This window comes from Calidris pugnax, unplaced genomic scaffold, assembly GCF_001431845.1.
Source record: "Calidris pugnax isolate Ruff unplaced genomic scaffold, ASM143184v1 scaffold22, whole genome shotgun sequence".
Taxonomy (NCBI): Eukaryota; Metazoa; Chordata; class Aves; order Charadriiformes; family Scolopacidae; genus Calidris; species Calidris pugnax.
The window spans coordinates 1,434,627-1,452,926 of NW_015090763.1; the positions used below are offsets into that span (position 1 = coordinate 1,434,627).

Below are 18,300 nucleotides of genomic sequence, written 5' to 3' on the forward strand. Positions count from 1 at the left end.
GCACGGGCAGCACAGACCTGGCTGCTGAGACCCGCTGCCCTCCATCTCTTATTGAGCTGCACTGAGTGCACAGGAGCCGTTGGGGACATTTTCATCCATGAAATGAAGAATCAATCGAGTTGCCTCATTACGAGCTCTGCTCTGGGCTCTCCTTCCCTTTTGCCACTTGCTCTGCTCTCTGCTCTGCACCACCAGGCTCTCCTTCCCTTTTGCCACTTGCTCTGCCCTTTTTTCCACCCTGCTTTTACCACCACCTACACAGACTTGATGGCGCAAATTCACGGGTAGCAGTTCCCCTCTGCTATGCACAGAGCGGCGAAAATATGACTTAAAAGAAGAAAAAAAAAAAAAATTCAGGTAGACTTCCAAGAAGGAGGTAGAATATGTCTTTTAAAAGTACATAAGTGGTTTGGAAAGCCAAAGGCCCCAGGAGGTCAATGGTATTCAGACTTTTAAATCTCTGATGCTCATGAAAACATTACACGCAAATTCCAGCCTGGCAAATCTTCATTTTCTTTTTTTTTTTCTCTATTTATTTTTTTTTTTTACCAAGCAGAGAGGTTGGTTTTCGGACGCGCAGAGGGGAGTGGAGCTGTGCTGTGCAGTCACTGAGCTGACAGAGCTGCTTGGAAAATGGACGTGTTGTTTCCTTGGGACATTCTCACCTTTTGATTTGTGGTTGGTTTTTTTTAAGCTGCAGTTTGAATGCGAATCATGCTCCCCAAAAAAGCTCTTATGGCCTAAAAATTCAAAAGCAATAAGAATTTGAGACCATCAATATCTTCTGTTTCTGCGGTGCCGAAGCACTAAAATGCTATGGGAAATATTTAGCATTGTATAATAATAACATGTAAAATAAATAAAACACCATCAAATATTTTATGCAATATATAGTATATTTAAAACGTATACCAATACAATACAGGATATGTAAAAATGTCAAAACAAATTAATTGAAACAACATTAAAATAATGTGTTTATCTCCTCAAAATGAAACATTTCAGTATAACTGAAATGAAGAGAGAAAATCAAAATGATTTGTTTTGACACTTTAAACATAAAAAAGTTTGTCAGAATTGACATGTTCCCATGCAACGTTTCGATTTCAAGAGAACTGCGTTTTCCTGCGAAAAACTGTTCTGTCAAAATTTTTTGACCAGCTCTGCTTACAGTCTATCTAAACAGACAAGCATCACAGCCAAGACTCGCAAACGCTCCAGGTGGTCAGAAGATGGATTTAGCACAGAGCAGAACAGTCTCAGAGAAGGAAATAAATAAAACTCACAGCTAGAGGTGGCCTTAAACTTGGGAACCAAACTGCTTTAATGTTTGAGGTGCTCAGGCCTGAGTGGTTTTGGATGCTAATCCCAGCAAGGACTGAGTTCCTTCATATTTTAACAAATCTGTGCAGCTGATGGAAGAGGCTATTTGTGATGGTCAGATGCCAGTGCAGATTCTCCATATCCTCTGGGATTTTTCAGTTCTTGGCATTGGCCAGGGTCTAGCTAGTAACAGCCCTCTGTGTTTGACAGATTAATACTGGTAAGTAGGAGATGGCTTTATTTTCCACACATTCTTCTGTCTTGGTGGAAATCCCAGGCTTAGGGCATAGGCTGAAAGGCAGTGCTGCGGGTAGGTTGGCTCTGAGATTCAAGGCTGGTGAGAAGGGCTTTGGCTAGGAGTTCTCCCACCTTCATGATGCACAGATTTTAAATCTTCTCATTATATAAATGCAGTTTCAGGTTAATTTGAGCTTCTAATTTAATATGCTGTTCCGAATTAAGAGTTAATATGATATTTGATTATCTTTTTGCAATGAGATCCAACCCAAGGCTCATTGACTTCAATAGACCTTCCAGGAGAACCTGCGACTGCAGAGCCTGCGTGGATGCATGCTTAGAGTGAGAGACCTTCAGTCAAGATTTCTGGCTTTTGTTTCATAAGCTGCTGATAAAATGGTGTTTTCTGGGGCTATTGCACATTCTAGCTCACATTTCTAGCCTGAATTTAAACGCCTGTGCATTAATGTGCATATAACTTCCCCTGTATGTGGAGGCAGGGTGGTAGAAGGAGCTGAACCTGAGTGTTTTCAGCCTCAGACCAGTGTCTTACGCACTAAAGGAATCCTTCCTAAATGCTTAAATCAGCAGGTGATTCATGTAACACATCTCTGAGCCACTGGGCATCATCCACCAGGCAGTACCAAGCCCCTGCCCGTGACCACCTCACACTGGTTCCAGTTGCAGCTCTGTTCCTCTGAGCCACCAGAAGGAGGTCCTTGGGAGGTCTCACCATCTCCGGAGTGACCTGGCAGGACTGTAGCTCTAAGGCAGTGGCCTCAGGAGCCAGTGTGGTTAAATGCAGAGGGAGATTTTTTTATAGCCACTGCAAATTCTTGATGCATTTGGCGTGATAAAGGAGGCGGATCTGCCCTGGGTCACAACTGGCAGCCACCAACAACTCGTGGTCCCATTTCCCTCCCCTCTTCAGCTGCCCCTGGCTCCCTTGGCTTCATCCAACGCGAGTGGTGGCACAACCCAGTGCCCATGGGAAGCTCTGAGTTAAATGGTGCTTTCCATCCTGGCAGGCAGGGCTGTCATTACCCAAGCAGCAGGAGCTGTACCAGGAGAAGCAACGGGCAGGTGGATTTTAACCCCTTCTGTTCCTCCAGCAGGGGCTAGAGGAACACCAAAGACCCAGGTCAAGAGCTCAGCTCCTTTCTGAAGGACACAAAACCAGGAAGATAAATAATTTGCAAAGATCACCAGGCAACCTCAGCTTCCTAACACACCAAAATAAACAGGGTTAGTTTGCATTTCTCAGCTCATATGGAGCGGGATCGCTCCATGGGGCAGTGGTGGTAAAGTCCCTGCCCAGGAATAAACTTCAGAGCAACAGAATGTCTGGTGTGGGATAACAGTTGATCTTTTGAGTTGAAAATTACATTATTGTTCTTTGGGGCAGTTTTGGCTTCGATATTTTTCTCCTTCGAGCCCTTTGCCTGCAGGTCCCTATTGTTGCAATGGAATACTTTAGAAAGGCAAGACTGGCACACAGAATGGAACAGGCATGAAACCAAAACCTGAGTTTCTGGACTCTGACACAGGCGTCTTTGAACTAAATTTTCAGATTGCTCTCTTTGAAATTTCCTGTTAAAAAAAATGTAGGGAATAGTATGATTTTTGTTTATTTATTTTGCATGGTTTGCAGGTGTTTCTCATTCCAAAAGGCAAAAAAAGTATTAAATGAATTTGGACATTTCCTTTTATGCATAAATTACAAAATCTATTTTGGCTCAGTCAAAACATACTGTTTAAGAAAACACTTCATTTTGATTTTTAATGTATATTACTCAACATGTAATGAAAAACAAAACACAATCTTGAACCAATCCTTTCCAAACAGAACACTCGACACGTTCTGTTCCAAAGAAAAGCTGACTTTATCAAAATGCTTTTTTTTCCCCCCTTAAATCAACAAATTTCTACAAAGTGTTTTGCCTCTGATGAATTGGCATTTTTCTGACATAAAATGAGCAATCCAAAAAAATTCTAAGCAGCTCTGTGGCAAGTCTTGGCTAATTCTGGAATAGTAGCATGAAGGTGCGTAGGAAGGGTACTGCAAGGAGACGTAGCATTGAGCTGAGACTTAAGAGATTTGGGTTGAATTCCTGAAGCAGTTATAAAATGATCTAGGACAAGCCATTAATCTACCCCGTGTCTCGGTTCCCATTCTGCAGAATAGGAGAAAGAGCATTTCCCAATCTCCTAAAGCTACCGCAAGGATAAAAACCTATCAACACTTATGAGATTACTGGACTTTAATATGAGGTGTATAAATACTGAGAAGACAGAAGACGGAGCTGCATTTTTGTGTAACTTAGAATGAAATTATGGGGAAGTGGACTAGCTTGGACAATAATTTAATAATAGTAGGAATAATTTGAAGTTCAGGGCAATGTTTAATAGAAATCACTGCTCACCACCCACCATATTTTTTTTTAATAAGCAGCTCAGAAAAGTGCAATTTATCATTATTATTATCATCTATATTCATTCTATCTCTGCCACTTCACAAATGAGAGGAGTTCCTCACAAACATCTACAAAGCTAGCTCATTATCCAGCCTCCCTATTTATAACTCTCATTTCTGACAATAGCTATCAAAATCTTGCCAACAGTAGGGCTGCTGGTGTGCTGACACCACTGCTCCGCAGCCCGCTGAGCGGTATTATCTCACTGTTCCCTCGCGTTCCCCCATCTGTCCCTGGCCATCTGGTGTCCTTGGTCTTCTAATTAGATTGTAAGCTTTTTGGGGCATGGACCGCCTTTCTGGTTTCTGTCTGTACAGCACCTAGCACGACACCATTCTAGTCTCAGATTCAACAGGACTGTCTTCAAAACGTGGTGCTCCACCACATACCTATGGCCATATGCAGAAGATCCTTTCAGTTCTGTTCTCAATCTATTGAGCACTGTTAGATGGATCCCTTTTCTAAGCAGAGCCCTGAACCAAGTGTGTGTGGCTCCTGGGTTTCAGAGTGGTGGCTTTGGCACGTTGGCTAGTAGGTTTATGACGAGGACTAATGGATTTTAATTCCTTCTGTCCAGTGCCACCTGATGATGTGACTTGGTGGAGGTTGCACGCCTGCCACACTTCCTCAGTTTCAAGCCGCCTCTCATCCTCATCATAATAACACCAGTAGTTTATAATTAGCTGAAGTGCGGGGACAAATGAGCTGAAAACAGGTACCTAGTTGTTACCAGTGTGATTCTCGCCTCGCTATAGGCAAGGAGTAATTAGAGTTTCTGCACAAGACCTGCTCCCTTTAGGCTGCTCGTTGAACTGCATTAATAACGAAGGATTTGTAGGGTGGTTTTGGTTCACTGAATATTCTGACAAGTTGTAAGCAAAGTGTTGACAAACTGGAAGGGGAAGAAACCTTTTCTCCTCTAAGTCATTTGGGGTCAAAAGAAATATTTTTATCACTGTTCTCTTTTAAGAGGCTGGAAAGACAGATCAAAAGGAGAAAAAAAAAAAAAGCCTAGTAGTTTCAAATGGAGATTTGGAAATATTTCCCCTTGGTGCTCTCACAACCAAAACACTGACATCTCCCAATCATTATTTTTTTCAGCATGAACAGTTTGGCAAAAGTGAAGTGAATTTGTGGACTGTGCTGGTATTTTTGGAGAGGTATTTCTTATTCTCCCTCCTTTTCTCACCCAAAAAATGGGTCAGCTGATGAACATCTCTCAGATCTAACCACTCATGCATATTTTAAACTGAAATGGTTAAAGAGTGGTTAAAGAATAAATTTAGACACTGATTAGTGCAGAATTACCAAGGTTTGGGGGGGAATTCACCCATCACTGCCCGAAATGGAGAAATCCCACTTCCATGAAGAAATAGCTTTGAAACCATTTGGGATTTTAGGATGTTGTGTGCCACAGTCATCCAGAAAGTCAGAGCCACTGCGGAACTGCTGCTCCATCCCTGACTGTAGTCAGACATCAGCCTCGGCAGCTTGAGCTGTAAAGACATCAAGGGTAGAAAGGACCAAATTCTGTTTTCCCAGGGCTGAGGTTTATCCACAGAAGTGCATATGACTTAAAAACCCTAACAGATTGGATTCTCCATCCCTTTCCACCCATGTTCCCTGTTTTCCCCTGGCCCTGACACATAGAAGATGTCCTCCCTTGGATTTCTGGCCAGCATTTCCAAGAGACAGCTAAAGCTGCTTCACGGGTGGTAACCACCTTTCAGTGTTTTCATGGGCCAGCTCTGAATGAGGTGCAGGACATAAATGTTATTGCTCCAGTTGCACCCAGTGACTTAACATGAGTTAAATTGTAAAGGTGCAGGGCAGTAGTTACCTGCCTACAGGAATGGGAGTGCACAGGTAACTTAAAGCAGGGGTGGATGAGTAAAATCTAGGAGAGTGTCTCCCATACTTAAAATTAAGGATACACTTAAGCTGTTTGCTGAAATGAGGTCAGATGCTCATCACTTTATAGGGTCGAGCTCTAAACTAACATAAGCTGTTTCATCTCTCCCTCGACACTTCAGTCTTTTACTAATTTATCAGCATCCTAAAGCTGCGTGTGAAGTTGGTGCAGAACAGAAGTGTTTCGGGTACAAATAGCAATTGTTAGCCTCTTCCCTCTGGTAAATGGCAGCAGGCAGAAACCTCTCTCAACCTGCCAAGAACCAAATGTGGGACACAAGAAAGAATTATTGGTGCATGAAGCTTAAAGAGATAGGGGACTTATTTCTTTACTGCAAAATAACGTGTTCAGTAATTTCTCTTTCCTGAGTCTGCATTTCTGATGGAAATAGTTTACAACAATGAGCATGAGAAAACAGAAGGGATGTGTGCAAGATCAATTTGAATCTAATAGAAGGGATAAATAAAAGGTACAGAGGTTAGAGGAGAGACAGAAAAATCCCAGGAGGCAGAGGAGTAGTGGAGTGTTTACAGCAAGCAATGGAGAATCAGAGTTCCTGCATTCTGCTTTCCCATTTATAGCAGTGATCTGAGGCTCCTCAGCCTCCCTCGTATGAAACAGACCTTGCAATATCATTTTGTGCAAAATCCATCATTCTGAGCTATCCCACTGTATAAAAATTACCTTTTAAGTGGCTAAGTAGACACCCAGCTTTATTCCTTTCTTCTTATTTCAAGAAACAATGGGAGTAACAGCACTTGCCTGCCTTACTAGAGTGCTGAGAGCTTTAATTAATGTCTCTAATTCAATTTGAACTCCTTGGATAAAAGGCACTGCCTTGTGACAGCAAAGGTATTGCCTAAAATAGAATATAATTAACACACAGATATCAATCACGACAAAATTAAGTGTACATTCAAATACAACTTGCACTTTACAGAAAGTACTTGCCTATTTTTCCTCCAAGAATGCTGAAGACTCATAAGACAAGGAACATTTAATGTTCCAGGCTGAATTCAGATTAGAAGAAGGCCATCTTAAACCACCTAACAAACTAAGGGCTTGTAGCAGAAATCTCCATTTGCATTGAGGGATGTACCTTCATGATGGACAATGCTGGAAACTGGCTGTAACATGACTCAAAATCGGTACATCTCACATTTTCTTCTCCCACTACTTATTTACTATAAACTTTAGCCTATGTCTTGGCTCACCCACCGATCGTGTTTATTAACAGATGTGACAATTGGGGGATCATGTTTATTGACAGGAATCAGAAAGATCCAGAGAACTGCAGTGCTCTGTAGTGTTCCTGAGTGGAAATGGGCTTTGTAGCTTGGATTATTTTTTTTAACTGCTGCGTTACAAAGCTTCCCAACACCTTGAGATGGTTCTCATTCATTGCTTACAGGACAGGGAAGTACATCTAAAATTTTCTTCTCCGACTATTTATTTGCTATAAACTTTAGCCTATGTCCTGGCTCACCCACCGATCGTGTTTATTAACAGATGTGACAATTGGGGGATCATGTTTATTGACAGGAATCAGAAAGATCCAGAGAACTGCAGTGCTCTGTAGTGTTCCTGAGTGGAAATGGGCTTTGTAGCTTGGATTATTTTTAACTGCTGCGTGACAAAGCTTCCCGACACCTTGAGGTGGTTCTCATTCATTGCTTACAGGACAGGGACACCTGCTGAGCCAGTCCTACATGAGCAGGACTGGGTTTTGCTAGGTGCTGTACCCAGATGAGGGCCTCTCCAACAAGTTCATGGTCCAAGCAGTCAAATAAGTCATCAAATAGTATAGTGTCTCCGTGCTGATAATTGGAAAGTGAGGCAAAAAGCATCTAAGGGCACTGCCCAAGATCATAGAGGATGTTTGGGGCAAAACTGAGCAGAATGTTGGATTCCTGGATCAAAACCCAGTGTCTGACTCCCCTAAGCCTCCCCTTTAGTGCAGAGATTGTGTCTGTGCCAGATTTAGCTTTTAGTTAGTCTTGGCTCTCCTACCCAAGGGCTATATACTTGGAGCCATCACCTCACTGCCCCTTCTTCCACCATCCCTTTAGCAAAATCCCCGGAATTGGCTCACCCACCGATCGTGTTTATTAACAGATGTGACAATTGGGGGATCATGTTTATTGACAGGAATCAGAAAGATCCAGAGAACTGCAGTGCTCTGTAGTGTTCCTGAGTGGAAATGGGCTTTGTAGCTTGGATTATTTTTTTTAACTGCTGCGTTACAAAGCTTCCCAACACCTTGAGATGGTTCTCATTCATTGCTTACAGGACAGGGACACCTGCTGAACCAGTCCTACATGAGCAGGACTGGGTTTTGCTAGGTGCTGTACCCAGATGAGGGCCTCTCCAACAAGTTCATGGTCCAAGCAGTCAAATAAGTCATCAAATAGTATAGTGTCTCCGTGCTGATAATTGGAAAGTGAGGCAAAAAAGCATGTAAGGGCACTGCCCGAGATCATAGAGGGTGTTTGGGGCAGAACTGAGCAGAATGTTGGATTTCTGGATCAAAACCCTGTGTCTGACTCCCCTAAGCCTCCCCTTTAGTGCATCTAAGGGCACTGCCCAAGATCATAGAGGATGTTTGGGGCAAAACTGAGCAGAATGTTGGATTCCTGGATCAAAACCCAGTGTCTGACTCCCCTAAGCCTCCCCTTTAGTGCAGAGATTGTGTCTGTGCCAGATTTAGTTTTAAATAGTCTTGTGTCTCCTACCCAAGGGCTATATACTTGGAGCCATCACCTCACTGCCCCTTCTTCCACCATCCCTTTAGCAAAATCCCCGGAATGTATCTTACATCAGTGGAGCCCCATAAAGACACCTGACAAATTAATTTCAGATTCAGACTTGTTAGGAGTTAGATTGAATGCACCTCACAATATTGCCTTAGACACAAAATAATCCCACTTTAGTAAGCTTTATAGCTTCCATGGGGACCAGCCCTGTGGTGTGTATTAATCTTTAATGCGAAACAACATCTCTACAGCAGCTACAGGGGGGAAAAAGATACTACTAAAAAATTAAAGTTGATGGTGTAATAGTTGTCTAGACCCAATTGTGCTCTACCATCCTCAGTTGCCTCAGGCACCATTCACTGCTCTCAGCAGCGATACAGCCAGCTTCCAGACTGGAGATGTGTCCATCTCTTCTAGTCATCTCAAGGTATGTTCTCCCCATGTCTTAACCCTCGGTTAAGAACCATCACAACTCCAACCATCCTGACTCTAACTCTGAGCTAAAAGCAAAGGAAGGGAGGATGAAGAGGTGTGTGTGTGTGGAATTAGTGAATATCTCCCCTCTTCTATAAGCTGATATCTCCCCAGTGTACGATGCTTGCATGTGGGAGGACACGCTGGGATTTCTCTGAAACCCATTTCATTTGGCTCTTCTCTTATTTTGCTTTGCCCTTGCACTGTGCTGGGAATGGGAGGTGAGCTGTCACCCTGCTTCGGTCTGTAAAAGCTCCCTTCCTCTCCTTGCAATAGAAATTCAATAGAAAGTGAAATGTTTAAAGGGAAACTGATCCAGGCCGGCTGATGAAGGAATTAGTTATGGATGAGTTTAATGAACAGACAACCAAGCGAGCTCGAACAATGTGTACAGAACAACTGATTGTTATCAGCAGCAAATCTGCATACCCGTCTCATGGCAAATGTGCTGAGTTTGCAGCTGCTCCCTGTGATGGGACATTGTGGGTCTGCAAAGAGCTGGAAAGCAGAGAACCAGCCTAAATGGAGAAGCGGGAGAAATGAACTCCTGCACTGGAATTTGGAAATGCTGGTGGTGGGATGTAGCTGGGAGCATTTCCCCATAATCACCTCAGGTTCATGGCTACTGCGAATGGAAGCAGAGATGTAGTGTAGCCCACTTGGAATGTGCTCTGTTCCCCTTAATGTGGGACTAGAAACTCCCCAAACCCCAGTTTTGTAAGGTAAAGTAGAACCAGTCCTTTTTGAGAGGTGAGGGACTAAAGCACCGAGAACTGCCACAGTGATGGGTGAAGTGGGAGTCAGTGGTGAAGCCCGATATTAAATACTTGCCTCCAGAACAAGAACAACCTCCTCAGTCAGGAGCCGCAGGTACTATTAGGTTTAATAACAGTAATATTCTACCTGCAATTGCAAAGAATTTTATGTGTGCCCAACAGAAAAAGCGAACATTCGTTGGCTTTCCCATACTTAGTTTGGGGTTGGTTTTTTTTTTCTTTTCTCATTTCTTCATGTAAAGCAACAGCTGACTGACTGTCATTTTTCAACCAGACCTACCCAGCTCGGTTTTGCCGAGCGCTGCGGAGCCTCCTGCCGCTCCACAGACACATGCTGTGCACACGTGAGCACTCCCACACCCCGCCGTGCACACACAAACGCTTGTGCCCCCCGTCGTGCAACCAGGTTCCATCCACCCACATGGGAGACACACACACTCCCTACCATGGGCTGCAGCTTCACCCTGCTCCCCGTGAAAGCTCCTGGAGCAGAGGAGATGGCCACCCTGACCGTGAATGGTGATGCCCAGAGGTCTTACACCATCCTTGTACCATCCAAGGTCTGATGTTCTTGCTCTGCTGCAAATGTGCGTGGCTCCTCTAGCACACCTGGGTTTGGGCTCTCCTATACTGACAGCAAAACCTTGTCTCTCTGGGCATTGGAAACTTTTGGAGTGCTTATGGTGGACTCAGACTCAAAAGCAGAAGGGTTTCTGGAGACGTACAAATAAGGCTGATGCTAAATCTGACTGTAGCCAAGCTCTAATTTCTCCTGCTTTAAAGAGTAGCTACAGTTTCTCTGCGCTATATTCTGCAGCTATATATAATATATATACCTTATGTATCTATTATATATTTATATATATATATATATATATTCGCACTATATTCTGCAAAAATAGGTGGGCATCACCTGTCCTAAGGCCAACGTTTGGCCAGGTTTGTGCTCCCAGAAGCAGGGGGATGCATCCTCAAGCTTTCTCTGCCTGCCCGGGTGTGCCCACCGTGTTGGCACGTCTTCCACAAAACTCAGCAAGGCAGCCAGATGGACAGGAGGTGGGCAGGAGGAGGAACACGTCCTGCATACGGAGAGGACTCTTTGAGAGCAGCACCAGCAATTCCCAGGGAGGAGGAACGCAACCTAAACAGGCTGGGCTGCTGAAAAAAAAACCCCACCCAAAACCACCCACCACCACCCACCCCCTAAACAAACAACAACCAAACCAAAACCATCACCCACCCACACAACATCCCACCACAAACCAATAATCTTGGGCACTGGAGCATGCCCTGAAGAGCCATGTCTACACGTTTCTTAAATACCTCCAGGGATGGTGACTCCACCACCTCCCTGGGCAGCCCATTCCAATGCCTGACAACCCTTTCAGTAAAGAAATGTTTCCCAATATCCAACCTGAACTTCCCCTGGCGCAACTTGAAGCTGTTACCCCTTGTCCTATCATCTGTAGCTTGGACTGTAGCACCTTCCACCGACGGAGCCCACGTCTTCGTGCGGAGAAGGGGCACCATGCCAACAGCATGACTGCGGAGGCGGATGATCTAATGGCTGAAACGCTGGAAATGGGAGTCAGGAGACGAGGGCTCTCTTCCAGCTGTATCCCTGGCTTGCTGCGTAACCTTTGGCAAGGCGTCTCACCCCTCTGTTTCCCTTCCCACTCATCATATGTCTTGTCTGTTTAGCTGTTAAACACATCGGGGAGAGGAGTTGGCTTGGAACGGGGCTGTCCCCAGCCATGATTTGATTTGGGGGGGCGGTGCAGAGGGACAGCCGCTCTCCCACCATGCGAGCGACAGCGTGCCCTGCACCAGGTGGTGTGGAGCATCCCCTTAAGCCCCCTGGTAAATCTCCTGCACTGAATATGCATGTTCAGTATGTTGTCCTGCAGAGCCTTGATCTTGGGAAGAGCCTCCGGGTCCTACCACAATGGAAATAGCAACAGCTCCTGTCCCCCTCCACCAGACACCCACCTCCCAAACACCCAGGCAGGAAAAGCAGGTTGAGGTGATTTATATCTTTCAAAGTTTGGCAGGATTTCATAGTCCTCTGTGTGTGTGTGTGTCTGTGTGTGTGTGTGCAAACCTGTGTGTCCGCATGTGCTCGTCATTGAAGGCACGCCTGTGTGTCCGCATGTGCTCGTCATTGAAGCCTGGGTAATTATTTTGTTTTATTTCTTTTTTTGGCAACGCTTTAAAGTGAGAGCTGGGTCTTTATAGATTGCTCAGGTTGCATGGAGTATGGATTACAGATCATCAGAGAGACATGAAAGCAGAAGACACGTTTCTTTGGCACGGCATTAAAGGGACAATAAAGGGGTAATTGTAGCCTGGGGTGCAGCCACCTTCTGCGCCCAGCCTTCACTCGCCTCGGCGGCACGGCGGAGAACTTCACGAGGGGAGTGATGGAAAAGCTGGGGTGAGGATGTCTCAGGTCAGGACCTGGGTATTTCAAAGGTGGTGTACGCTCAGGAGGTTAAAGGCACCACTTAGGTACATGAATAAAACACTGCCAAATTCTCTTAAGCGGTAACAAGAGGCAGACTGAAGTCTTTTAAAACTTGATTTTTCATGTCTATTTTCACCCCGAGAGACAGCTGTCAAAGGATCAAAGCGATTCCCATTTTTAAACTCTCTCTTTCTCTCCCTCCTTCCTCTCCTCCCCTCCATTTCTCTCTCTCTCTCTCTTTCCTTCCTCCTCTTCCCTCTTTTTTTTAACAGGACTCCACAGAATGGAGCAAGAATGAGAGGAAAAAGGCAGACAGAAAAGCATGAACTGGAGGCTTGTTGAGTTCCTCTACCTCCTGTTTATATGGGACCATATACTAGTACAGCCCTCCCACCAGGACCCAGCTGCTACCAACCAACATGTCTCCAAGGAGTTTGATTGGCTTATTTCAGACAGGGGGCCTTTCCACCACTCACGGAGCTACTTATCCTTTGTGGAAAGACATCGTCAAGGATTTACAACCAGATATAAAATATACAGGTATGTTGGTTTCCTACAGCACCTGTAGCTTGGCTAAGTTGTTAAGTGGTGGGAACTCAGCCAGCTCCCATGGGCTCGTAGTCAATGGGAGACTCATCATTGTCCCCGTTCCACCTGGAAATGTTTCTGTGGTTCTCCATCGTCCTCAGCTGGCAATGCAAACTGCTTCAAAGGCTCACGTAGTGCTCTGATAGTGAGATGAAGGTATTGTGGTACCATGGCAATGTGCACGGCATAGATCGAGATAAAAAGGGACCAAGGGTTGGATGGTACTTCGTTTGTGGTGACAGATCAGTTCACAGGCAGGTTCACAAGTATGGTTTTCAAATCAGTGTACCTATGGGCAGACCAAGCCTCTGTACCAAACTGAAATGCCAATAGCTTAAGGTTCATGTGGGCAAGAACAGACATAAAGACATTTGTGGTACCATGGCAATGTGCACGGCATAGATCGAGATAAAAAGGGACCAAGGGTGTGGGTGTACTTCGTTTGTGGTGACAGATCAGTTCACAGGCAGGTTCACAAGTATGGTTTTCAAATCAGTGTACCTATGGGCAGACCAAGCCTCTGTACCAAACTGAAATGCCAATAGCTTAAGGTTCATGTGGGCAAGAACAGACATAAAGACATCAAGACACACATCAGTATGTGCTCACACTGCTGTGCATGAGCCTGTGTACTGGTACCACAGACCTTCACAGATTATCTCCATGTATATGTCAGACTTGCCCCCCAGAACTGTAGTCTTGGTTTAAAAGTCTTCCAATTAAAAAACTACGGGGAATAGGCAGAATTTGGATTTTCCTTTGCCTTCTAGGTTTTTAAGCCTTTGTTTTTGCTTGTTTCAAGGACTTCTTGCCAGCTGTGATATCCAGAAATCAAGACACACATCAGTATGTGCTCACACTGCTGTGCATGAGCCTGTGTACTGGTACCACAGACCTTCACAGATTATCTCCATGTATATGTCAGACTTGCCCCCCAGAACTGTAGTCTTGGTTTAAGTCAAGACAAACATCAGTACGGCCGTGCTCACACTGCTGTGCATGAGCCTGTGTACTGGTACCACAGACCTTCACAGATTATCTCCATGTATATGTCAGACTTGCCCCCCAGAACTGTAGTCTTGGTTTAAAAGTCTTCCAATTAAAAAACTACGGGGAATAGGCAGAATTTGGATTTTCCTTTGCCTTCTAGGTTTTTAAGCCTTTGTTTTTGCTTGTTTCAAGGACTTCTTGCCAGCTGTGATATCCAGGAAAACACTTTTCTTTTTTTTTTATTGCTTTAACATGAAAAGCTGGGGTGCTCATATGCGACTCTGATTAAAGCAGCAAGCACTTCGAAGTGAAGGGGAATAAGCCAGCAAGTGTCAAGAGATTTGCTCTAAAACCCAAAGAGACTGCAAAGCTCTCGTAGCCATGTGCGCATTTCCATAATTATATAGTCCTGTTGCGGTTCAGAAAGACACTTGCAAACACAACCATGCAAAGTAGGAGGTAGGAAAGGACTAGTGAATACCCTACTGGCAACACACACACACACAGATACACACGATGAGGGGAAACCAGGGGGGAGCAGGGAAAGCACATGTGTGCAGGCAGCCTTCTCCCACGGGCAGAGAGCCAAAAGCACGTGCAGAGCGATAGCGACGTGCGAGACATCATCTCTGTGCGGGGAAGAAAAATGAGTTGTGCCTGTCCCGTGGCCTCCAGGGAGAGCAGCATCCCCTCCCCTCGCCCCAGCCCGCAGAGCAAGGGCAGGTCAGCATGGGTTGAAGCTGTTGCCTTGGCTTGTCCTCTTCATTCAAAACAGCTCAGGGGTAAGACAGCCCCAAAACCTAGAAATTATGCTGCCACGCTTCCACTAAAGATGCCTCGCTGTCTTGGCTTGCACGGTGGAGCAGAGAAAATGTTCTTTTTTCAAAAAAGACTTTCTTCCTGGTCGTGGATATCCCCAGCTCTCCTCCTGCCCTGCCTGACAACACACACTCTGATCGAGACGGCAAATCTCTGCCCCACACGATGCCCCTGGCAGTGGCTCTGCCCTTTGCTAAAGAGCTATTCAGCCCTGAATGCCACCACAGCAGTCTGCAGGGACCGTAGTGGGAGAGAAATGCATGCAATGTATGTGTTCAGACACATCTAAGAACTGTCACTGTAGGTCAGGCCAGAGATCCATCAAGCCTGGGATCCTGTCTCTAAGAATCATGGAGAAACGGGTCTGGAAGGACCTTGAGAGGTCATTTAATCCATGCCTCTTCCCCCAGGCAGACTCAGACATACCTGTGTTGCATCTGACAGAGGTTTGTGGGCAACCTTTCCTAAAAGGTTTTCCGTGACGGAGAATTCACACCCAGAGCAGGCAGCCTGTGCCACAGCTTTGCTGTCTCCACTTTTATAAAGGAGCTAAAATCTTGTTTGTATGCAAAGCCTGAAATTTCTAGTTTTATCTGCTAAGGAGTGAGGAACAAACTCCCCTTTGTTTTGCAGGAGAGCAGTAAGAATTTGAAGGGTTATCTTAGTTCAGGATGAACTTTATCTACGGGAGGCTGAAAGGGATCTATTTTTTTCCATTTTTGCTGGGTATTGCCAAAGCACTTACGAAAGACACTTGGAGCATGGGGAAGACACAATGTCCTCCTTCTTCCAACATGGGAGAAAATGGGCAGCAGCATTCTGTGTGCATGGGAGGTGTCTAAGAAGGGTCTTGCAGATGGTCACAGTGCTGGAGAAGTCATTATTCACAAAAGAAACTGGAGAGGAGACAGAGTCCAGTAGAAGCTGTTAGGGAGAGAGTTTAGAGAGACATGGGAGGGTTGCAAGGGCACCCAGGGATGCATCTCATGGCCAAATACCGTGCACTGAGCTGGAGAAGGGAGCTGAGGGCTTGGGGAAATCCAGCCATGAGTGTCACCGTTTGAGCTGCTGGGAGCTGAGCACTTTGGAAACTCTCTGGGAGTAACTTTTGCTCCAACTACGGTCGGCTGAGAAGGAGAGGAAACCTCATGTGCTTCAGCAGAGCAGATGGAGCCATTAGGTAGAAGGCTGGCTAGATGTTGGAGGGTTGTTTGCTTTTGATATCTGGCCCCACTGGCAGAACAGGTCACTTAAAAATTGGGCCCATGCATTTTTTAAGGAGTGTCAAAATCAGTCTAGCTATGGTGAATGTGTGGAGCCACAGCCAATTCCAGCAGTTAAGAGCTGGACTCTGAGCACACACATCCTCCAGAACATATCATTTCACTGAAACCCACAGGGGTAAAATCTCATTTTGTGGGCTCCTTAAATTGACTTCGAGAATCTGTAAAGCTGTTGGGATTTTGTCAACTGTTTAATTCCAACATAGAAGCCTCTTTCCTCCCAAATGATGTCTCTCAATTGCTCTTTGCACTAGACTAGCCCAAGGGAGGCACATATTCTACATTAAGGATATTGCTCCTTTCCTTAGAAAAGCAGCTGATTTGGAGCATGGGAATTTTCTGTGCAGTCTTCTCTTTCAACGTTCCTTTTCCCTCATACTTTTTTTTTGGTTGGCTGGTTTGTTCTTTGTCCCTCGGTCAGACAGTTCCTTGGGGCACTCGTGAATTTGTTGAGTGAGGTTTGACCCCACCACTGCTCTTCTCCTAAGGCCGAGAGCAGCAGATCTCAAACCAGCCACAGCCACCAAGGGTTTGGAGTGGATGTGAAATCAGGCGAGAGGACCTCACCCGTCCCTAATTGAAACGCTGTCGCCTGTTTAGTGGTGATTTCCCCAGTGTCTTGCTGTGCAGGAGCAGGGACACAGCGCATTAGGAGCGTGTCATTTACATTGAAAACCCACCGAGATAAAGCCGCTGTCGATGCTCCACAGCAGCGCCGGGCAAAATGCAGCATTTTCTCATTTGTACAGGTGATGTTAAAAGGGAAGCGCCACCAAACTAAACCATGCAAAACTCCTCCTTCCATCACAGCTGAAGCCCAGAAGTCTGTCGGTAGCAAGTGAAGAACCTGTTTTAGTGAATAGCAAAGCTATTTCATACCCTTTGTGACCAGAATCACTGTGGAACAGCATAGCTGCCGTTATCTCTTCTCAGGATGCCCGAATCCCAGTTTACCACCCCAGCACAGAAAGGCAGTTCGCTGTTACAGTCTCCAAAGGTTCATTCCCTCCTTCTGGGTATTGCATTTTAGCAGATTTTAGGCCTTTCTCTTGCAAAACTTGATCCACTGACTTTCCTGGTACCCTCAGTCGAGGTTTGCACCTTGCACGCGATATTAGTAGGGAGGCAAGCAAAGGGGGAGATGTTTTATATTAAATCATGGACAGTAGGGGTAGATACAATTGCATTAAGGAAGCACATTAATCAGCATCGATTCATACTAATAAGGCTGGTTTAGGGGGGGCCTCTGGCAGGAAAATGCTGCTTTGATCATTATCTGTGCACTCTGATGCTAATGCAGATAGGATGGCAGATGCTGAGAGTGGTTTGTGGGATGTCTGAATATTCATTATCACTATCCTTGTTGTTGTTCCTAGTCATGAGAGCCTTGGGTACCAGGTACCTCATGAAGGCTGGAAAACAGATGAAGCTCAGCTTGGCTTTGGGACTGGGGCACTGCTCAGACCAGAAAACATTCCTGTTACTACAAGACAGGAGTTAACAGCTTCAGTCCACTTCTTTGAAGTGTATTGTTGCGTTGTCCTGTTTTTTTTTCTTCTCCCAGAAACTGATTATTTAGCTATCAGGCAAAGCCAAAGAAACAGTAGACTGAGCACTTGAATACACTATGCAAATAGGCAGGCAGAAGCCCCGAAACAGAGGCATTTCACTAATGATGCTGCTCAGTTTCGGCAAGTTCTAGAAAAATGAATGTTTTTGAGAAAAAAAACAACAACCAACGAGGTTTTGTGGTTCAGTGCCAGATGTGAGACATGGGAGGCAAAGAGGGTCTGGTGTAGTGGGGTAGACAGGCTGGCACTGCCAGTGCTCCCACAGAGGGACAGGACACATTGGCTTGGAAAGAGGGATGCTCGTGGTGAGACTGGCAGAGAGGTAATGCAGCAGTAGCTATATTTTTGCCCCAGGCTCGTGGTGTGGCTGTGGGGAAGCTCACTTTGTGCCTCAGTTCCCTCCCCACACCCCCGAGAATGGGAGATGACAGCATTTGTCTGCTCTGTGTTGCTGGGCAGACTTAATTAAATGCTGCAAGATGTTTGAACGTAAGGGACGGTGGCAGTATAAAGTGGATGATCACAGAGGGCTGGAAGGGGAATGTGCATGTACAAGAAGAAATGTGGATTTTCCACGTGTGGGAGTTTTAATTCCATTTTCTGAAATGACAGTAAAGCCAGGGAAATCTGGCGCTC

The 18,300-nt window shown here is 45.3% G+C and overlaps 1 protein-coding gene across 1 annotated transcript in view; it reads left to right on the forward strand.

Annotated features, from left to right (window-relative positions):
* Positions 1 to 18,300, forward strand: part of BRINP1 (bone morphogenetic protein/retinoic acid inducible neural-specific 1) — a 92,052-nt gene that overhangs the window by 17,079 nt on the left and 56,673 nt on the right. Inside the window, exon 2 of the mRNA XM_014949748.1 lies at positions 12,686 to 12,953. Within this exon, the coding sequence (XP_014805234.1) occupies positions 12,736 to 12,953 (218 nt within the window). The 5' untranslated portion in view covers positions 12,686 to 12,735. The remainder of the gene's footprint in view (positions 1 to 12,685; positions 12,954 to 18,300) is intronic.